Source organism: Apis mellifera, linkage group LG3 (assembly GCF_003254395.2).
Source record: "Apis mellifera strain DH4 linkage group LG3, Amel_HAv3.1, whole genome shotgun sequence".
Lineage (NCBI taxonomy): Eukaryota > Metazoa > Arthropoda > Insecta > Hymenoptera > Apidae > Apis > Apis mellifera.
Window position 1 is genome coordinate 7932882 of NC_037640.1, and position 24304 is coordinate 7957185.

Consider the following 24304-nt stretch of genomic DNA (forward strand, 5'->3'; position numbering starts at 1 on the left):
GTTGTAACGAACGTGTATACAGTCATTCGCCCATACAGGCGAGTTACTCCCCCCTCTCTCCCTCGTAAAAACGACCAACATAAACACGACCACGACACGATTTCTCTCCTCCTCCTCCTCCTTGTCGTCGTCGTGGTCGAAGTAGCAGTTGCCTCTTCCACGCGGTGCCCTTCCTCCCTCCCCCGACTTTCTTTTCACCGCGGGGCAAAAAGCTTTGAAACGTTGCGAGGGGGGAGGGTGTAGACGAGAAGATATACACATCTACGTACGAGGAGGAGAGTAAAAAGCATCAAACGTCGGCGCAAAGTGACAGACACGTAGTGGTTTTTTGAGAAAAAAAAAAAAGAACCTTTTTCCCCCCTTGGCCGCGATGATCGAACGCAAATCCGTTCACGCGTGTCTATGGTTACTCACCGCGATGGTTGGGGTCGGGTTTCAGGGCGTAATAATGCATTCATGCGATGCTGAAAACGGTTGATCCCCCCGAGCCTGTGATGCACCTACGTACGTCACATCCTCCTCCACGCACGTGATGTCATCATCGGGACCTTTAATAATTTTTCCTTTCTTTCTTTCCTTTTTTTTCTGTCCCTCCCTTCTGTGTTCTTTCGCCCCTTCCCCGTCTTTTCCATCTTCCTCTCGTGTTTTTTTCTCTCCTAACTGCTTTCGTTTCCTGTCCCGCGTAGAATTTTTCTCTTTTCTCTTTCCTTTTTTTTTCTCCCTCAAGTTTGTTTTGAGACGTGTCTCTATTTCTACGAGGAGGGAGAGCGTGGTTTAATGGTTATGGAGAGTTTGTAGGAGAGGAGGGGGAAGTTGAATCGGTGGATTGGATGGGACTTGGCGCGATTTAACGGGGAGAGGTTGTTTGGAATGTGTTTGATTTTTGAGGGGATGGGAGGAAAGTCTTCTAATAGTCTCTTTATCGAATCTTTGGTTAATTAATTTGATCATTTTAGCATTGTCTCTTTTATCAATATAATAATCCTTAACCTTTACTTGATGGAAGATGGAAAGGAAAAGAGACAATCCTATTTTGTGCAAGATATATTTTTCGATCGTTTGATTTTCTTTGATAAGAAAGAGTTTTGCGAAATAAAGAAGAAAGAAACAACGAGCTTTATGCTTAAACCGTGACAGTGATCCACCTATCCTATGTATCGATCAAACCAATTTGTATTCACGGCTACGTTGAAACGTAAATTGCAAAGCCAGCAGGACTCTGCTCGAGCATCGAGTAGTACGTAACGAGAACTCGGTCCCGATGAAAATGTCCGGGAACGGTTATTGACAGGCCGTATCGTTGTTATTGCGTTTAAATTTCAAAAAAAAGTTGCAACCATGCGTTTCACGTTGCACAATAAGGAAAGTATATTATAATCCCGATGATCCATTGTTCCCAATCCAATTCTCATTCCTCCTCCCTTCCCTGTTCAAAATATTCGAGATAATTTGAATTTTCGTTGAATTCTGAAACAAACGAATCTATCAAATCGAAAGTATCGAGATAGAAATAACTTCTTCTAAATTCTTTCTAATACGAAGAATAATATGAGGAATTAATAATAGGTTTCGTATTCACAAAAATCTATCGCGTTTCGTGGCGGGAAAAAACGGAGGAAAAATTTAAAAGAAATCGCTACGTATTTCCTGCGCCATTTTTGTTTGTATTTCGCCGGAAACGGACGTCCGCGCGGTGAAAAATGACCGCGGTTCCGGTTCTCCAACAGCATCCACTATCCCCTTGCCTTCCTGCCCGCTCCAAGTCGGTCATTTTTGTCCCTTTTCCAACCCCACGACGCGGAGATACAGTTTTCAATGTTGTCGTTGAAATCATCCGACTGTGCGTGCACTTTTCAGAAACTTGTGTATCGTGATCTGGACGGGATTCAAGATGCTTCGAGTTTTGTCGAATTTTGTTTTCATTGGAAAAAGAAAAAGAAATTGAGAAAGTAGTTTTTCAATTAGGATGTTTTCTTTTTAAGGGATGATGAAAGGGTGGTGGAAGAATTTTGATAAAGTAGAATTAAAATTTGTGATTTAAATTATAGGAGAAAGACAGAGGGTAGAGTATTCAATATCAATTTAATAGATAAAATGGATTATAAATTATTTTTATTTTTTATCATAGGGGATGATTTTGATGTTTGTTAAAATAAAAGTTTGCAATTATAAGCGATGGTTATTTCTATTTCATATTTGTTATTCGATACTTGGAGAATGATGGGGCATAGAGAGTGTTCTGAAAGAAAGTTTGATAAAGAGAAAATTAATTTCAAGTCTCGTTTAAGATTATTTTCATTCCACTTATTTATTTGATGTTATAGGAGATGAGAGATAGGTAATATTTTTGACTGTGAAATTTTATTAAAGTGTTGTTACGTTGAGGGTCTCTCGTTGGGCTTCCATTTAATGAAAAATTAATATTTATAACTCCATGTTTCCTCAATGTTTGCCTTTAATTTCCTTTGATGTGAAAAAAAAATAAGAGTATTTCGTAAACTTTGATAATTGCTTCTGACCATTTGTAGATTTGTTTCTCTGATTATATATCTAAGAGTGTTTATATCCACTTGCTTCGATGAGAAACAATGAAAGGGTCCAAGTGTATTTATCTTGATCTCCTTTCATTCTTTGTTTGCACAATGGACAAGTGGCAGACTTGTCTGAATATTGAAATACTTTGATTTTCAAATTTAATAACGAAATTTAAAATGCAATTGTCAAGGGTGAAACGAAACGTGTGTTGAATATTCCATTTTGATTAAGTAAGGAGGAAAAGTTTTAAAAATTAAAACTTTTCCCCATCTAGGGAGAATATTACATGTAATCGATACAATTATACAACTAGATATCTGATAGATTCATCCATAAATAGGAACGAATGAAAGAAGAAAGAAATATACACATCCTATAATTCTTTTTATTGCCAACATTACTGGCAGCAGTTACATTCGTCCCATTATACAAACACACGTGGAGAGATAAACCACACGCTATTCTCGCTATTTCGGACAGCATGAAATATTAAGATAAATGTATTACGCTCGTCGAAGAGCGTGCTGAAAAATAGCGTGTCACTCTTCAGAAATAAATGAATATCTTAACCGCGCTATCATCAATCTTATCGCTTATCGACCGGTTTATACGTGTATCCGCGTTCAGTCTAATACGTTTCAATTCCAAACGTCGGATCAAAATGATCCTCGAATAGAAATTTCCTCCACTTCATACCAGCCTTTACGAACCCTCGTTTCTCGCTTCGATATGAGAATCGAAAAAATACATCTGGCATCTTCTTCTATTAGAAAATTATGATTTTTTTAATTCAGATCTTGATTTCGAATCATCGAATTTAGATATCGAATTGTGTGGATCTTTTTAGACAATGATTCTAATTCTGAACTCTAGAACTCTGTCCCAGAATCTATAGATTCTATATTAAAAGTTTGAATCTTGGAATCTTAAATCTCAAATTCTAAATTTCTTGGACATCCTTGAAATCTTGGAATCCTAAATTGTGGACTTCAAATCTTGGATTCTTAATCTGATCATGAACTCCAAATCTTGGAATCCTAGACTGTGGATTTCAAATCTTGATCCTTAATCTTATATTTTAAATCTTATATGCTGATTCCAAGATCTTCAATTTCAAATCCTAATTCCTAGATTATAGATTTCTTGGACTCTTAGTCTAAATTTTAAATTCCATTGATTCCCAGACCATCGATTCCAAATTGAACCTCTGATCCCACGAACTTCGAATCTTAACCCACCCCTGGGATGTAGATTCTAGACCCCTAAATCAAGGACTTTAAATCTTAGATTCCTCGAATCCCAAATACCAGGAATACCAAAACATCCTATCAAGTCTTTGGAAATCTTAATTTTTCAAAGCACATTCGACGATCACGAATGATCCCTTTCCCATTCTTTAATCCAACTCTCTTCTCTTTAATCCAAGATCGTCCAAATTTCCTCCCCTTTCAAACGACATCTCCTTCTATATCTCGATATTTTATCGAAATTATAAATATTGGCATCTCGTGATACTTGGCGAACCGTTGACCGGCATTTCACGCGCGATATTCCAACCGAAATTCCCGAAAACATTGCACGTTATCCTTTACCATGGTCGACCGCGATACACACGCGACACACCATAAAGAGAATAATTTCGCGTGGCGCCACCATGGGCGGCCGTGCCGTTATTAAACTTTACTCTCGCCGCGGTTTTCGACGCGATCATTTAACACGCGCGGGACGCGAGCAAGCGCCATTTAACCGAAATTTTACGCCGTCGGGGGTGCACTATCTCTATCGTTACATCGCGCGCGCACGCGGAATCGCGCTAATTGATTAATGGTCAACAGATGCGTAGGCGGCATGCTAATTCGGCTTGATTCTCGAGCGTGGCCGGCCTGTTAACGCTTCCGTAAAATCCGTCGAAACGAGAATGGTTTCATGCCATCCAGAATGGGCACGATGTTTAAAAACGAAGCTTTCCTCCTTTTTTTATAAATATTTCAAGTAGTTTATTATCCCCATTATTCCGTGTTATTCGTATTAAAGATTTTGCAAAATTTTGTAAAACAAAATTTTAGGTATTTATAGAATCGAAGCTTTCCTTCTTTTTTTATAAATATTTCAAGTATTTTCGCGAAATTATCTCCATTATTCCGTGTTATTCGTATTAAAGATTTTGCGAAATTTTGTAAAACAAAATTTTAGGCATTTATAAAATCGAAGCTTTCCTCCTTTTTTTATAAATATTTCAAGTAATTTATTTCAAATAGCGAGATTATCCCCATTATTCCGTGTTATTCGTATTAAAGATTTTGCCAAATTTTGTAAAATAAAATTTTAGGCATTTGATATTTATAGAAGCTTTCCTTCTTTTTTAAATATATTTCAAGTATTTTCGCAAAATTATCCCTATTATTCTGTGTTATTCGTATTAAAGTAAAGATTTTGAGAAATTTTGTAAAACAAAATTTTAGGCATTTGATATTTATGGAATCGAAGCTTTCCTTCTTTTTTTAAAAATATTTCAAATATTTTCACGAGATTATTCCCATTATTCCGTGTTATTCGTATTAAAGATTTTGTAAAACAAAATTTTAGGCATTTGATATTTATAGAATCGAAGCTTTCGTTCTTTTTTTTATAGATATTTCAAGTATTTTCACGAGATTATCCCCATTATTCCGTGTTATTCGTATTAAAAATTTTGTAAAACAAAATTTTAGGCATTTGATATTTGTAGAATCGAATTATTTAATTATTTATATAGAGAGAAAGTTAAATATGTGAATTTTCAAGGTATGTATACATATATATATAGCGTGATAAACATATTTTTCCACCCTCCAAACTATTATTCCAAACTGATGAAGCATGTTTGCTTTCCAGGAAAGTTTCTGTTGGAAATCTGCTCGGGGGTTGTTTGCGGGGGTTGAAGATTGGAAATTGTGTATTATCGAAGAAAACGATGCTCGATCGATGCTCCCTCCGGCCCTTCGAATTCGTCGGCCGTTAATTATTTTGGAAATTGGCGTTGCGAGGAATCCGTGAACGTAAAAGTGTGAAATGTATTCGCGTATCCGTGCACGCGTCAGATTACATGGCATATTTTGAGCGAGATATTAACCTGCCATTCAACCTGCTTTCGGTACATGTTAATGAGTTTATATTAGGGATAATTATGTACACGTGCATGATGCTTCCCTTTGTGGTTTCGAGAGAACATCCGCGCAGTTGTAGCAACAAAATTAAGTCAAAATGATTATCCCCCGCTATATGCGCGTAGCAATAAAATAAAATAAAAAATTAGTATAGTTACAGTAAGTAAAAATTTTAAAAACGTAGAAAGAAATTTTTTAAATAATTGATTCAATCATTTTAAATTGTTCTGGTCAAATTTGTCGATTAAAATTACAGGATATTTTTTTACAATTATTTCTTGTCCAAATTTGATCAAAGTTTAAATCAAACTAAGTTTGAATGAAAGATCAATGTTCCAGATATTTGAAACTTCTGAAAGGAATAAATTTATGCGATGTATATATATACATACGTGCATTTACAAACATCGATGCATCAACCACTGCCTCAACCCTCTAACCCCAATTAATCGTTCGAAAACCTGTTTCCATCCGATCTGCGACATCGACAAGAAACGTTACGTTAAAAACACTTATCCAAATCACCTTTCCCTCCTCTACTGGTAACCTAACCAAAAAATCATAATTCTTGTTACAGGAATGTTCCGAGAATGCGTTGAATTGATCGCGTTTCGACGAGTTTCGGCTTTGGGAATGGACTCGACCGTATCATTGCTCCTTCTGATCGGTGAGTCGTCTCTTTCACATTTATATTTCCACATTTTCGTTCACCATCCGAATATAATTATCTCGAACGAAAATATATCACAAAGATTAACACGTGTGATTAATACGTTACACGCGGTGATGAATTCCAAGTTGATCGAAACGTACGATCTTGTGTAAAATAAAATCCTCGAGAAAAAACCTCGAAAGATGATATTACGATAATATTTTCCCATTCGTTGACAGTTTCGAATATTTTCGAATATTTCATCCGCGTCCACTTTCATTAAAATTCTCCCCAAAAACGAATTACGATATTGAAATCATTCTATTCATCGTTTCGTTTCGAGTAAATCTCAGGTTCCTCGATGGTTGCAAAAGAAGAAGAAGAAGAAGAAAAAAGAGGATAAGATGTCCGGTGTAACGAGGGTTGCGAGGTGAAAGGGTAGAATGGCCGATTGCCAAGGACAATGGAGAATTGGCAACGGTTTGGCGTGTCGTCCTCTGCTAGGCTTACTCCCGCCCCCAAACCGCCGTCTCTTTCGCCTCGATAATAGCCAGGCGGGGGAAAGAAAGGGAGAGGAGGGGGTTTGTGTATCCTGGGGGACGCGCACTGTGCCCGAACCGTGTCTAGATTAATGGACAGATAGGCAGGCTTATTATATGGGAGCCGGGCTAAGACAATGAGGAGCGGCCAATCTGCCATCTTTTTTTCGAAAATTCTAATTTGAGTCACTCTTCAAATAAAGTTGTTTAATAACTCTTGAGCAACTCCTCGATTTCGATCGATTTCGCGTATCTTTCGTTGAAGGATCGTAGAGGGAGGGAATAAAAGAAAAAGGGTTGATGAAGATCGTTTCGAATAATCGTATATTTTTTTTAATAAAGTTGTTTAATAAATAACTCTTAAGCAACTCCTCGATTTCGATCGATTTCGCGTATCTTTCGTTGAAGGATCGTAGAGGAAGGGAATAAAAAATTGAAGGGGTTGGTTTTTCTGATACAAAATCGTTTCGAATAATCGTATATTTTTTTTTAATAAAGTTGCTTAATAACTCTTAAGCAACTCCTCGTTTTCGATCGATTTCGCGTATCTTTCGTTGAAGGATCGTAGAGGGAGGGAATAAAGGATTGAAGGGGTTAATTTTTCGTGTAATATAAGATCGTTTCGAATATATTTTTTTTTAATAATGTTGTTTAATAATTCTTAAGGAACTCCTCGATTTCGCGTATCTTTCGTTGAAGGATCGTAGAGGGAGGGAATAAAGGATTAGAGGGGTTGGTTTTTCTGATACAAAATCGTTTCGAATAATCGTATATTTTTTTTTTAATAAAGTTGTTTAATAATTCTTAAGCAACTCCTCGATTTCGATCGATTTCGCGTATCTTTCGTTGAAGAATCGTAGAGGGAGGGATAAAGGATTGAAGGGATTGATTTTTCGTGTAATACAAGATCGTTTCGAATAATCGTATATTTTAATAAAGTTGTTTAATAACTCTTAAGCAACTCCTCGATTTCGATCGATTTCGCGTATCTTTCGTTGAAGGATCGTAGAGGGAGGGAATAAAGGATAAAGGATTGGAGGGATTGATTTTTCGTGTAATAAGATCATTTCGAATAATCATATATTTTTTTTATATGAGAGATAAATTTCAATTAAGATCGTGGTGGTAATTTTCGTTATTTAATTTCGATTAATATAATTTATTACGTTATTACATATTATTACGTCAATCAAGTTGGTACGATTGAAATGATTAAATTGATCTTGCGCTGCAGCCGTGCCCGATTCGCGTGCATTAACATGATTGGGGAGCTTCGAATGCGGGATCGTGTGAAATTGATTTAAATTATATTTCTTGTCGTTTGTTTGAAAAAGATCTCGCCGAAATGATGATAATCGGTGATAGATTAAAATCGCTCGTTAAAGAGATCGAGTAGAACGATGATAAATTTTAGTAGAGGAAAGGAGGATAATCGTTTTAATATTAATAATCCTTCTTTGAGAACATGGAACAAAGTTGAACGATATTTTTATATTCGAATACGTGTTCGAATCTTTCGTCAGTTCATTCGATACATATATATATATATAATAATTTCGAAAACCGCGGATGTAATATTAAGAACGCACGTTGGATCATCATTTGCACGGTTTTAATTCATATTCAGTTTTATTTGCTCGACATTTTGTTTATTATCCTACGTTTTAATTAAGGTAAAGATAGATATATATGTGTGTGTGTTTATGATAGAAGCACGCGGTTTTCGATAAAACTTTCATATATCCCGTTCCTTTCTCTCTCCCTTTTTCCCCATTTTTTATTCACTCGTTTTTTAATTCCTGTATATTTTAATCTCGAACAAAATAAAAAAAGTGACACGCGTGATCGGCTTAATAAATCGATTATATATCCATTGAAATTGATCGTATTAAAGGAGAAACGTATTTGTTTCCTACTATCCCTTTGTATCCGTTCGATTGAAATTTTGCCAATAATTATTTCATTATAATTTCCTCATTGTCTTGTTCTCTTATTATTATCATCATTAACTGTCATCTATCTATCTGTACAATCCTCTTTTATTTTGATTTATACGCAAGCATCACGTGAAAGTATGACGGTGTAGCAATGAAAATTTTTGTGGCACACTTTCAATTATCTAAAGTATTTCAAATCCAAACTTTATCCAAATTTATTCGTATTTCGTCATAAATAATTATTTGTGCAACGCATTCTACACTTCAAATATCACATTAAATATCATTTTCACGAACCACGAATAATACCAATGAAAATACATAGTTTCAATCGCACAATTCTTGGAGCGAGGGAGATAATTCTAAAAATTCTGAAATTTTAGTCGACCAACTTTGAACAGAGAAGGAGACCGCGCGAAAAGTGTTGGAAATGGAGGGAAGAGTGGTCGGCGACCAGTCACCTACGATCGATACTCCTCGAATACCGAGGGCGAACCCATATTCCGAATGTCCGGCATCGAACGAAAGATGGGGAGATAAGGGAGGCTTAAGTTTGATTTGGCAGAGATCGACTCCTCCCCTCCATCCTCCCTCCCTTCCCTTTTCCAACTCTTTTTACGCCTACGGTCCCCCCTCCGGCGAGAACAACCCCTTCGCCAGCAACCCCTTCCTCCAACGAAGGAAGAGAAAAGGAAGAGAAAAGGTGTGCGTTCCTCGTTCCTCGTGTGCCGATGCAAACGTGTGTGGTGGATGCAACGATGGAGAGAGAGGAGAGGAGAGAGAGAGAGAGAGAGAGGAGCGTGATCGTATCGGTGGTGGTGGTGGAAGTGGAACAGGGAAGTGGAAAGGGAGAGGCAGGAGACAACGAGTGGGAGGATTGGAGGGGGCGGTGGAAAAAAAAGGGGAAGAAGTACGTTTGGTTTGGCAGAGGGAGGGTGGTGTGGGCGTCGAACTCGGGACATCGCGCGCGGATGACGAGTAATCGATCACGAGCACTGTGCCAACACTCTCTCCGGGCCCGAACACCTCAGTGATTCTCATTTCACGCTTTATCGATGGGAAACCGTGGATGGCAGATTCTGGTTGTTCTAAACGATATGAAAAGATAAGATTCGAGGAATCAATTGGGGGAAAAAGACATCGTCGTGGAAGTTTTCCCGCCCGATTAAGATGAGTCTTAGGGAGAAATTTGTTGGAAGAATTTTTCTCGAAGATGTAACTCCATTTCTGGGAAAAAGATTTTCTTTTTCAACACAGGTGTCCTCGTCAGTGTATAAATTAATTTTTGGATCTCGTTGTATTTTATACAGATTGATTTTAGAATTTTATCTCTTTGTGTATCGTGAATTTCTATACTCTGGGGGGCGATACTCGAAGAGAGGGGGTTCGAAATCGCGTGTCGACACGCAAACGTGAAAAAGCGGGGATGAAATCGTCGATCGACACGTGCAGAGATACTCTAGACGCGTCTATTGATTTCTGATCGAGGCAATCGTGGATGGCAACGAGCCCTTTTTCGTACAAAGTTTCGAGGGGGTGGGATGGAAATTATCCATTAGGGGACGGCGGAGATAGGCCGCGCTCGAGTATCGACGAGTAGTAAACGACGAGACGCGCTCCTTGATGCCCTCGATGCGTTGATGCATTATCGAGAATCTCGATAATTCAAATGGAATTATTTGGACCGAAGGAAAAGTGAAAATCGGTTAATTTTTCCAATGAACGTCAAAAGTCGAAGCCCTAAAAAACTAATTTTTCTTTCGATCGTCCCTTCATTTCGAATATTCGAAGGAGAATTTCAAAGTGGAAATGGAGAATTTATTTATATCGAATTAATCGTTTGAAATTGAAGCTGGATCGAACGTGAAATTCGATTAATTCGTGCGATTTTCTCTGGATCGATGGTGAAAGATTAATTTATAAGGTATATATTTTATATCGAGAATTTAAAGGGAGTGGATGAAGATAGAGTCATAACATGGAAAATTAAACGAAAGATCAACGTAGAACGTAAGATAAACGTATCTCATCCTCCAAGATCTTCCTCTGTTTGTTTTATCGTCATGACTCTAACTTCAACTTTTCTACTTTTATATCGTATCGGTTAATCGAAAATTTCTAATGAAAATTGAATTTAAAGGGGGGAAAGTCAAAGTTGAATTTCTGTCTCGTTAACTCGAAATAATAAATATTATTTAAATTAGGCCTCACAATTTTCATACAATTATGTACGTAATAATAATAAGAAGAAGAAGAATCAAAATTTGGATAAGCTCGTGTTAACGTGGCGGAAATTCGGTGGAATGCATATCGAATAACTTGTCCGCATTAACAACTTTGTAACGAGGTGAATGAAGTATTAATTAATTCCTCGCAGTTAATTAACGCACAATTAAGCCCAAGTACCAGTATTGACGCAAAGTACCAATAATTACGCCACTTGCCGTTGTAAAAACCGACTCAAAAAAGAAAAGAAAAAATATTCTTCGATCAATTGTGTCATTCATATTTTTTCCCTTTTCTTAATTAACACGTGTTCGAAATTACTGAAAAGATATTAAAAATTCAATTTGTGTTATCGGATGTATAAAATAATTATTTGAACTTTGTATAATCGTAATTATTGTTGATTAATATTAATACGAATGTACAAAGTTATCGTAAGGATGCAAGTAATAGCACTCGAGAAAAGTGTAGCATTTATTCCACCGATATAGAAACAATAATGAAAGAGATATTTTCATTTTAAAGAGTATAATTTCCGAAGTAAAGATCGCAAACTATTCGAAACTATCTGTTTACTTTCAACTCGTTCCCAACGCTTGCCTGCACTGTACATATGATGCTACGCGAAGAGGATTGCTCTAAACTGACGGGAACACGTTATTTTAATTCATACATTTTATCAAAATTCACGTGCCGCGATTCTACCGAAATATCCGGATTTTCACGATAGACCGTGTTGCACGAACGCAATTTTTTACAAAATACGACTAAATTCGGAGAGATTCGTCTCGAATATTTCACACATTTTTACACGTTTAAATATCCGCGATGAACAAAAATATACTAACCTAACCTTTTTCAAAATCTCTCATTTCCACGCCACGAGAGCCTATCCCCCTCTCTCGATATAATATAACATCATCTTCGATCTTCGCAAAACGAAAACCGTTTTCAACGTTCTAAAAATTCATAGTCTCGGGCGGAGGGCCACGTGCGCCTCTCGATGTCGTCTCTCGCGAAAAAGAAAAAAAAAAAGGAAGAATACGGACAAGCAGCAAGAGTGGTAGTTTCTATCCCCCTGGCCATCCCCGTATCGATTTCTAGCCGATGGAGTATCGCGATACTCGCTCTCCGCCGCGTCTACCCTTCGCCACCAACCCCCTCGGTCCATCCCATCCACCCACGATCGCCATTCTTTGTGCGACTCTGCCTGCGCCAATCCCTTCTCTCCCTTCTCTCCTCTCTCTTTCTCTCGCTCTCTCTCGACTTCTTTTTCCCTTCGACTTTTCCCTCCCCTCCCCTTTCTCCACGCGTGTCCTCCCCGCATCACCGCGAACGGACATTAAGCGAAGGTACGTGTCCGCTGGAAAATGGACGACTTTACCACGGCTCTTCCGGATCGCGTCTTTGGCGCGAACGTCAGTGTTAGGGGATGATGAAGGGGGTGTTGGAGCGTGGATGGAGTTTTGAAAGGGTGTTTGTTGGTCGGGTGATGTATGGAAGGGAGTGAAGTTATTGTCTCGTTACAGGGGGGGAGGAGGATTTCTCTCGGATTTCTTCGAATGTTTGGCGTTTTGTGACGAGGGATATATTGAAAATCGGCAAGGATATTTAGGATTTGTTCGCGATGAATATAATTATTAGTTGTTGGAATAGTTTCTAGGAAATTTATATTAATTCTTTTGAAATAAGTTTCTTCGAATGTTTGGCGTTTTGTGACGAGGGATGTATTGAAAATCGGCAAGGATATGTTCGCGATGAATATAGTTATTAGTTGTTGGAATGGTTTCTAGAAAATTTGTATTTATTTGTATTAATTCTTTTGAAATAAGTTTCTTCGAATATTTGGCGTTTTGTGACGAGGGGTGTATTGAAAATCGGCAAAGATAGGATTTAGGATTTGTTCGCGATGAATATAGTTATTAGTTGTTGGAATAGTTTCTAGAAAATTTGTATTAATTCTTTTGAAATAAGTTTAGAAGAAAATACGAGGAAACGTATCTTGTTGATAATAAGAGAATATATAGGGGATGTTGTTATAAATTAGATCGTGTTGCTCCTCCTACACGAGAGACATCTTCGTATTTTGATGGAAATGATATGGTTAATCGGGAATCGAGTTACTATTTTTATGAATTGTGAAAAGCAATATAATATGATCTTTCATCATCAAGGATTAAAAGATTACCGATTCAGATTGAGGGAACAAGCCAGATCGGTACAATACATCGGATCGCATTTTGTTCATAATCTTTCAAAGAATAATTAATTCGACCATTCTCAATATTCATTGAAACACGTGGAATTATGTTGAAAGGATGATGACGATTGATCGATTGAAATCTCGATCGAGATTTGCTGAATCGTGCACGAAATAATTACGGTGCAATATATCTCGTTGGATTTAAATGACGATAAAAAAAGAAAAAAAAAAAAGGGAAAAAAAAATACAGATCATTTTCACGTCGCGTTACAAATCCCCTGTTTTCCATTGATTCTTCCCTTTTTCCTCCCGTTTTACGTTTCGCGAATAGAATACGTTTTTAATGAGGCACGATGGCCGGACAACGAGAGGCTGACGTCCTTTTTTTTTCATTTTTCCCTTCCCCTCCCCTTTTTTTCTCTTTTTAATCGCCGTTTCATTATTGCGTTTCATTCGAATCACTTGGAAAATCTTCGATTCGTCGTCGCTATTTCGGTGAAAAAAAAAAAGAAAAATAAATAAAACAAAAGAGGAGAGAAATGAAGGAGAATTTCGATATATTTGAGTCAGTGTCTAGTCTTTGAGGCTTTTCCATTCTTTTCGTGATAATTATTATTATTTTTATTTATTTATCGAAATAAAATGCTTGGATATTTATCGAATACTACTCGATTGGAAAAAATTTTTTTCCTGTGAGTGATTCATTCGGAATAATAATAATAAATATTTTTAATACTATTGCTTGGTTAATAATTATAATAAAAAAAATATATTTCGGCAATTATATTAATCCAGAGATCCGCTAATAGAAATTTCGTTGTGCGTAGATCAGTAGATAAAATTTGAATTGTTTCTACGACGAGAAATTAATCATCGAACTAAATATATATAACGATTAAATTAGAGCTTTTTTTTCTCCCTCTATCTCTCTCTTTCTCAAAATTGAATTCACATTTAATGTAATTCGGCATTGTTCGTTATAGAGGCAATTAGCTGCTAAATAACAAACCGAATAATTTCCATTCGTCCACGCGAGAATCGATACGTTGAAAATATCGAAACAATTGCACAATTGTTTCCGGTAATATTAAAATTTTGGATATACGTATAATTCTATTCCGTTATTTACAAAATTCTTGTTGTCTCTTAATAAATTCCCAAAATTCCTATTCAAAATAATAAAAGAAACTATAAAATAAAATTATTCCTCACCTTAACAAAATTTCAACTTTCTTTCTTCAACCAAGGCCGTGATAAACCAAGGCCAATCTTCATACATTCTCCAAACACACATACGTCAGATCGCATAATTATCGGAGCGAGGGCATCAATGGGGCGCGAAATTCGTCCTCCCTCGATTCCTCCGCCAGCCAATTTCCTCCTCTTTCTCTCCTCTCTTTCCCTGTGATGTGTCGGGAAAAGGGGTGGCTGAAAGATTACCCCTCGCGTCGCGGGCTAAGTTGGTTCGAGCTGACAATGCTTGCGTCTCCATAACTCGTTCCAAAACTATCTCTACGTGACCGTGTTCCCAGATTCTCGAGGAGGAGGAGGAGGAGGAGGAGGAGGAGGAGGTTCGGTTTAGATGACGCGTAATCCCATGACGAGATCAGAGAGCCGGTTTATCCGCGATGGACGATTGTCAGAGAGCGGCGACGATCGAGTAATCGTGATCTTCGTGCGATCGTGGCAAATGTCGCCACGGGGGCGAGGGATTGAATACTGCTACGGGATGCCGAGATAACGAGAATCTGGATGCAATACACCGCAATGCGTTTGTTAATTGTTTGATTCGTACGTTAATTCAATATTAGGTGCGTAATTGATCGAAGGGGTTGATTGTTTAAGCACAATAAGATGTGATACGATTTATCGCGCGTAATATTGCAGTTAATGGATTGGTGATCGAGGTGATTTTTTTTCTTTCGTGGTTTTTCCAAATTTTTGCAATTTTTAATAATATTCGGACATTGGATTCAGATCATGCCGCGAGAAAAGAATAAATCGCTTTTAGGAGACGAAGAATTTGGACGACCCTTCGCTTCGAATATATTTAGAAACGAAATTTGATTTAGTTGAGACTTGAGATATTTTTCCCTGCTTTTGAGAAGAATTATTAAGAAACACTTATGGATCACAGTTTCCTGGAAAACAGGGGATTTTGAGGATGGCGTAGCTCTTCAGTTTCATTCCTTAAATTAGTGTTAACTCATGATCCAGTGTTATTGCACACTCATCAAAGAGCCTCGATCTCGAGCATGTAGAAGAGGGAGAATTTTTCGACAACTTTTAGAACGTTCGAGAATCTTTTCTAATAAACCTTCGTCAGAATACGAACTTTGCTTTCGATCGAACAGAACTTTGTAATAAATCACTTTTATTGCCGTATACACCGTAACTCTACAAGTTTATTGAAGCTAAGAAAAGTTTCGGTTAACGAGAGGATGACGAAGAGGATATCGAGCGTTGGACACGTCTCGAAGTGAAGAGAATAATCGAGGAAAGGGTGGAAATAAATGGAAATCGGTCGGGTTTCGTCGATCGATCGGTTCTGCGCCCGTTATTTTACGCGTGTCCCGGATTCGTAGCGGGTTTGCGTTGCGACCGCAGAGCACGCCGCGCGTTGCCAGAGGCGTTAAAACGCGCGCGCTTAATATTTACCCCGCGCCACAAAGCGGGACGCTGCTGCCAACGTATCGCAAATTTTATTAACGATATCGTCGATCAAACGCAATAGGTCCGATAGTTTCGTGAACGTTGCCCCCCTTTCGATCACGTTCCATGCACGCGGTGTCCTTTATATTCGTTTCGATATTCGAGATGTATGCGTGGAACGAGTCGAGAATGTTTCTCTGTGAATTCTACTTAAATTTGAAACAAAATTGCGAAGAATTGTGGAAAATCGTGTTGGGAAAGAATTATCTCGTAATTTGAATCAAATTGATTAATTCTCGTATAATTGAATTGTGTAAAATGGAATTATAATGACTTACGTTCGAGTTTGAAGCGTTTTCAAATTTGAGTTCGATTCGAGGGGAAAGGAAAAATTTAAGAACCCCTTTTTTTCGATGCGAGGCCGAGTGAAAATTCCTCGTAGTGGAACGAGATCCGTTTTTCCACCGTTTTGAAGCGACGCGGACACGGTTTAATCCGAAAAATAGGGGATTGAAACGAGGGTTGACCGAGGGGATGGAAAAAGGAAGGAAAAACACATAATAACACGGGGATGAAAATCGGATTGGCGTGCGGCGCGTGAAATTAGTTTTCGCGATACCACCCCCTCTCCCCCCGCAACGATCGAATGTTAAAAAATATGAAAATCGATGATGAATGAAGAGGGGGAGAAAGGAAGGGAGGGAGGGTGCGTTCGTTCATTAACTCGAAGTATTTGTTATATTAATTAATCCGAGAGATTTAACGAGGGGTTTGAATAATAAAATTTCGATCGACGATTATTTTTTTTTATCGTATATATTTTGATCAGAGATCGAATAGAACGAGTTTCGCGATTCTCGAAATTTAATTTTATTTTATTAATTTTTTCGCTGATTTTTCTCAAAATTGTATTTTCAAAAAGTTGGATTATGAATGAAGATAGCGATTTAATCGGCTACTTACGAGATACTTGCGAGATACTTTCTCGAGGAATATATAAAATAAATTCAAACTACGTTCTTCATTAATATATAATCTTGACGCGTAAAAAATTATTAAAAGATCGTAAGAGATGCGAAACAATCGCGCGTGCAAGAAAAAAGAATTTTAATTATATTTCGCTCTTCCTCCATCTCAAATCCTGATTCGCGTTTCCTTATACTTTAACCATTATACTTCTTCACCTAAACTTTAATCCTCTCGTCATCGAATTTCGCTCGAAAACTCGATAAATCGCCACTGATCAAACCATTCGAAATCAAAAATCAAAAATCAAAAATCGAAACGAAAATGGAGAATCCTCGAGAATCGTCGAGTTGAACTTGAAAATTAAAAAAGATCAGAAAATCGATTTCTCTCGTATGAAAAATCCTTCAAACCTTCCTCTATCTCTATCCAATTTTTCCCCTCCAAAAAAAAAAAAAAAATATCTCGCGTAATCCACGCGTTGAAATATTACAACTCGAGAGCTCGTGTACCCTAAAACTCGACCGCCCCTTCTCCCTCCCCCTCCTCCTCTCTATCATTGGTTGGAATTGTTGCCGCCATCGCCGCCCTCGTGTGTACACGTTACCACCGAATCAGATTTTCATCTGATGGTGTATCCGTGACGCGGACTCGTTCCACGCGTCTAATCCATCACCGCGTGGGGCGGAGGGAGGGGGGCGTTTAGGCATCGCGACGCCGTGTCGACGCGTGCATCCTCGTTATTGCATGTTAAAGTTCGTCCCCCGGCTGTCAGGGGCTTGACACAACAAATCGGGTTTCCTCTCGCCGTCCTCTGCGTTACGGGCAACGGGTTGTAATCGGAGAGATATTAGGGAGGAGGGGGGCGAAAATTGGCGGGCTCGAGTTTTAGGCCTGTTTATTAAAATCGAGTCGTTCCCGCGAGAGGGTGCGGGTGTAAATCGAATGTTTCGTAAGATAATAACTTTTTAGTTTTGCAACATTGTTAGAACAATGTTAGAAGTAACGTGGAAAAGCGTAGGATAAGAATATTGGGTGAAATATATGATATATTGTTTCATAAGATGGGTAAATATAAATTGAAATTGCGTGTAAATCGAATGTTTCGTAAGATAATAACTTTTTAGTTTTGCAACTTGTTAGAATAATGTTAAAAGTAAGATGGAAAAGCGTAGGATATTGGGTGAAATATATGATATATGATACTGTTTATAAGATAGGTAAATGGAAATATAAATTGAAATTGCATGAAATCGATGTTTAAGATAATAGATAATAATTTTTTAGTTTTGCAAGTTTCGATTCGTGTTAGAAGTAAGCATAGAGTGGAAAAGCATAGGATAAGAATATTGGGTGAAATATATGATATATTGTTTCATAAAATGGGTAAATATAAATTGAAATTGCGTGTAAATCGAATGTTTAAGATAATAGATAATAACTTTTTAGTTTTGCAAGTTTCGGTTCCAATGTTAGAAATAAGGAAAAGCGTAGGATATTGGGTGAAATATATGATATATTGTTTCATAAGATGGGTAAATATAAATTGAAATTGCGTGTAAATCGAATGTTTCGTAAGATAATAACTTTTTAGTTTTGCAAGTTCCAATGTTAGAAGTAAGGTGGAAAAGCTTAGGATATTGGGTGAAATATATGATACATTATTTCATAAGATAGGTAAATATAAATTGAAATTGCATGTAAATCGAATGTTTAAGATAATAGATAATAACTTTTTACTTTTGCAAATTTCGGTTCCAGTGTTAGAAGTAAGGTGGAAAAGCGTAGGATATTGGGTGAGATATATGATATATTGTTTCATAAGATGGGTAAATGGAAACATAAATTGAAATTGCGTGAAATCGATGTTTAAGATAATAGATAATAACTTTTTACTTTTGCAAATTTCGGTTCCAGTGTTAGAAGTAAGGTGGAAAAGCGTAGGATATTGGGTGAGATATAATGATACATTGTTTCATAAGATAGGTAAGTGGAAATATAAATTGAAATTGCATAATAAATTTTAACAGCTTAGGTTAAGTAAGCGTAGAAATTTTGGTGGAATATATATATATTGAATTGAGAATTTAAGTTAGAGAAGATACGATATATCTAGCGAGTATCTCGTAAAGTGTTACGTAACTAGAAAATTTAGAACAAAAATAGTTTCATAACGTGTACATGCAACGAATCCAATTGAAAATTTAGATTACGTTAAAAATTCCACGCTGTATATATGTATATATCCGATTATAACGACCCAGATTACGTTAAATTTATCCAAACCGTAAATTTTAAACGGATTGGATGAATAAAACAATTTCTCCAATTTCTTTTTCTTTGCTATCGAAATCAAAGACTAAGAATTCTAATTCCATGAAATACATATATATATACATATATCGTTCAAATTTATGATAAATCGCGAAAAATTTGCGCGGAAAGAGAATTCCCTCGGAATCCTATTTCACGGTCCGGGGAATTGCCGATCCCACTCGTCTCCATGACGCGTCCAATCGCCGCGCGAAATTCAATTATTCCCGCCCGCCAGGTTATCTACATAATAACCGAGAGGATCCGATTAAATCGGTAAATCGGTGTCCGCGGCTATGATCGCGTTTCTCCCGTGAACGGGTGTACGATTCGGCGAAAAGATTCGAAAGAAAGAGAGAGAGGGGAGGATATGGTTTAATTTTGGACCACGATGAGTCGCGATCGGATCGTCGTCCGGCCGTGGGACGCTCGAAACGTGGAAAGCCGCCGAATTAACTTAAGGTTGAAACGAAGAACCACGTGGTAGAAGTGTAAAGATGGTTGTTGATGACGATGAAAAGGGATTGGATGGAGGTTGACGAGGGGATTAATTTCGATGGATGGACGGTTTGCAAAGTTTTGTTAACGCGATTAAACCTTGGAATTGGCTCGTCTCGAATAAGAATGGAAAGGGATTGTTAATGACTCTAAAATAGATGTTGATTGATATGAGAGAGAGAAAGGGAGATTGTGAATAAATTTCAATATTTGATTCTTATTAGTTATCGGAAGGAGAATATTCGGATAATGGATGAGGCTGAAAGAGTGGGTGATTGAACATTTTGATGTTTATCTTGATCATTGCGAGAAAAATTTAATGGTTTGAAATTTGTAAATAGTTTGGTAATACATAAGAGCAAAAATTAAAATGAAGAATAAATTATTCAATTAGCAGATTTCGATACTTCTTTTCTCTTTCGATTCATAATAAAAGAAATTTGATCGAAAAGGTTCAACTTTTAATAATTTTGTAATGTTATATATACAAGGCCAAAAATAAATAACAAAGAAATAAATATCCTATATACATACGTAATAAACGTGTGTATAAAATCATTTCCAAATCAAAGACACGCGTTTATGGAAGAACCTGTAAAACCATTATCCAACCCCTTTCCCATTATCACAACTCTCAGAAACGGAGCGAATAATATAAAAGAAAAGGAATTGCGATTCGAGGGGGGATATGTTCCGCTTGGAAATCGAACAAGAGAGTGATGGTTAAGAAAGAAAAGGAAGGAGGCGCGAACGAGGAGTGTTCGAGGCCGCCCTTTTTTTAGACCACTTATCGAACAGCCACTCGACTGCCGCTACGCGATGCCGGCTATATTTAATTCGCCGCTTAGTCGGTGAACCGGCGGCCCACTTGACTCCTTTCCCCTCCCCGAAGTTCGATGGACTCGGGGGCTAATTCCGTTCCTATCTGGAGCGCCTACCTGACGGAGCGCTCTGGGTTCCATTGTCACGATTCCCCGTATTCTACGTACACCGATCGATTCCAGATCCGACTTCGAGGAGGTCCTACGATTCGATACAACTGGGGGGTGCGTCTGTTGTTTCGTAAGGACAATCGTATCGGAGGACATTTGCCGCGATGATCGATTTGCCAAGGTATGAGGAGGGTCAAAAGGAGGAATTAAGGCTTGGATCATTGTTTTTTATAAATTGTTTAAATTCGAATGAACGAGGATCGTCGTTGATTAGAGAGATTTGCGCGAGATTTCAAGATTTGGGTTGTTAATGAAAAATTGGAAAGATTATATATATTGGATATTATTGGCTATTATTATTATTGGGTTGGCAACTAAGTAATTGCGGATTTCAGTTGAAGTTGATGACGATCTAATCAAAGCAATCGATTCGGATCGTCGCAGTACAACTCGTGAGATTGCAGAGAAGCTTCGTGTATCGCGTACATGCATCGAAAACCACTTAAAACAACTTGGCTATGTTCAGAAACTCGATACATGGGTTCCTCACGAACTGAAAGAAAAGCATTTAACGCAACGCGTTAACAGCTGCGATTTGCTAAAGAAACGTAATGAAAATGATCCATTTTTAAAACGAGTGATAATTGGCGATGAAAAATGGGTTGTTTGCAACAATATCAAGCGGAAAAGATGGTGGAGCAGGCCACGTGAACCAGCTCGAACAACATCAAAAGCTGGTATTCGTCGAAAGAAGGTTTTGTTATCAGTTTGGTGGGATTACAAAGGAATTGTCTATTTTGAACTCTTACCACCCAACGATCAATTCTGTTGTCTACATTGAACAACTAACGAAATTAAACAATGCAGTTGAAGAAAAGCGGCCCGAATTGACAAATCGAAAAGGTGTTGTATTCCATCGTGACGATGCAAGGCCATACACATCTTTGGTCACTCGGCAAAAATTATTGGAGCTTGGTTGGGATATTTTGCCACATCCACCATATAGTCCTTGCACCATCTGATTACTTTTTGTTTCGATCTTTACAAAACTCCTTGAATGGTAAAAATTTCAATAACGATGATGATATCAAATCGTACCTGATTCAGTTTTTTGCTAATAAAAACCACAAGTTTTATGAACTTATATGGGATTATGATGCTGGCTGAAAGATGGCAAAAGGTCATCGATCAAAATGGGCAACACATTACGGAATAAAGTTATTTAGTTCCATGAAAAAATTGTCTTTGATTTTCTAAAAAAAATCCGCAATTACTTAGTTGCCAACCCAATATTTATTCCAGGATTAACCTGCAATGGAAAAGGGGGATGATTAATAAGTAATAAGATTATATATATCCCGCTGATATTGATTGACCATCCAAGAAACAACAAGATACGCATTTTAAGAGTAAACTACTTATTTAATCCCGTTATCCTCTAACGACAAATTCTAAATTCCTCGATGTTATTCGAGAAAAATTTTCGAAAAAAAGAGAGAAATCCGTCCACTCGCGATCATTAAAACCACCCCATCCCAATTACAAACCGCACCGGAGAAAAAAACGTACACCGTTAACAATCGGCATCGTTACGTAATCGCGATAATCTCTCGTCCTTCGCCTCTCCTCCTCCCTCCCCACGGTCCATTAAATCATCATCGAGGACCCCGCGCGCGATTCCCCGTGGAAGAGCAGGAGGAGGAGGGAGGGGATCACAAGGATATCGAGTCGAGTGGTGGAACACGGCTCCACTGGTTTTCCATTTTTTCGATTCATCGTTAAAAAGCTTGGACCTTCGCTCGCGATACTCCACACGATGATCAGTAGTAGAGCATAATGGGACTGCAAACGCCCGAGTGTGCACACTTGGGTGGTAATATCTTCCCGTATGGTCGGTCGGCGGCCCACTCGCCGCTGGACGGAATAATGCAATAACGTTCCGCCATTATTAACGTTCATGACTACAGGAATGTAAAAAAAGGGAGGAGGAGGAGGAGGAGGAGAAGGGAAAAAGAGAATGAAGAAGAGAAAAAGAAGGTTTGGAGGGCCACTCGACCTCGTATTTCCTGTACGAGGACCGCAACTCTTTCTGTATCCTCGTTTCTTCCTCTCTCTATTTTTTTCCCCTTCTTCCTTTTTTTTCTTTCGCGTTTTAACTCTGTCGATTTCGAAACGCGAAGGGGAGAGGAAGCGTGAAGTTTGAGGGAAAAAGAAGAAGAAGAATCGGTTGTGGAATTTTTGTAGATCCTCCCCTTTGGGATGGTTGAGTTTTCTTTCCTTTTTTTTTTCTTCTTTCTTTTTTCGAGGATATCTCCAGACAGAATTATCTCTTTTTTTTTTTAAGAAATTCTCGTGAAATTTTCTCATTGTTACCATATGCATTTGTCCACGAATGAGATAATCGATGAGAAAATTTTTTTTCTAAATCGTAAGATACTGCGATGATATAAACTCGAAAGATTACGAGTATGGGAATTCGGGTAACGTAAGTTGAAAAAGGAGGAAGGGTAGAGTGAAGTTTATGAAAATACGATACGATACGTGCAAGTTAGGATAAATAGGGTGCACTGTCTTAAAAAAAAAAAAGTCTGGCGTTTTTAAACTTGTAAGAAACGAGGCACGAGGGACGGTTGGTATTTTACGATATATTAATCTTCTCAAGATAGCAAGAAGCAACCTGACGAAAAGAAAAGGAAAAAAATATTAACGAACGATCCAAGAAATTCATTTTCACGTTCCTTTTTTTTTAATCTAAAAATTAAAATAAAAACTAAATATCGCGTTAACGTGTATAATCGAATCGTAAAAGTAGTCGAATAACGAAACTATGTCAAATATAAAAATAACTATGGAATAAGATCGGGATGAATAGAGTGGTAGAAACGTAGGTTAAAAATAAGGAGGAAGGCCGATAATCCAATTTAAGAAATGGGGGCGAGAACTCTAAGTTTGAACTTCTTAAACAAATCGGGCAATCGGGTCGAGCCAAGTATTTTATTCATTCTGCCATTTTATTTCTTCTGTCATTTTTAAAGAATCATTTTAAAAGAAAAAAAATTCTTTTTTTCTTTCTCTTTCCCCTCTAATCTTCCTCTATCAACAACTAGGGAATTATAGGTAGGGAGAAACGAAAGTGGAAGGCCTCTCGGTTCGAATAAATAAATTGTTTATCCGGGAACAAACTGGGGAGTTGTGTCGTGATGTACAGGGTGTTTCTGCGGTGTACACAATCAAACCGAAACAAATGAAAAACAAATTTTTCAAAAAAATTCAACAAACACACATACCCCCCCCGGGACCACCGTTGTGCCGCATTTTGCAAACAAGGTATCTGTTTGAAAAAGGCAGCGATACGTTATATCGGAACAAAGAACAGCGAGAAATTTATTTTCGTTATTGGAAAATCTTCCGGTAGGATGCCACGTGAAATATAAATATAAAGGTAAATAGCGCAATACGAGATGGAAATAATTCTTGTTTACATTCAATTTTGAAGAGATTTGAGAAGTTGTCCAATTGAAAGAATAATTAAATAGGCGTACGATTTAATTAATCTCCACTCGCGCTATGATAAAAACCTAAAAACAATTTTACAATTTCGTATAAATTCTGATAAAATCAATATACGTGTTCAATTCGTAACTCGAGAATTAATCTTCCTATCCATGATCTACTCTCGATTAATGTACCGATGTGTATCGTATG

At 37.6% G+C, this 24304-nt stretch overlaps 1 protein-coding gene across 2 annotated transcripts in view; it reads left to right on the forward strand.

The window, feature by feature from the left end:
* LOC412855 (Down syndrome cell adhesion molecule-like protein Dscam2) overlaps positions 1–24304 on the forward strand; it is a 213777-nt gene that overhangs the window by 107702 nt on the left and 81771 nt on the right. For both annotated transcript variants that reach the window (XM_006563917.3, XM_016911468.2), the window contains exon 2: positions 6259–6348. In XM_006563917.3, the coding sequence (XP_006563980.2) occupies positions 6261–6348 (88 nt within the window). In that variant the 5' untranslated portion in view covers positions 6259–6260. The remainder of the gene's footprint in view (positions 1–6258; positions 6349–24304) is intronic.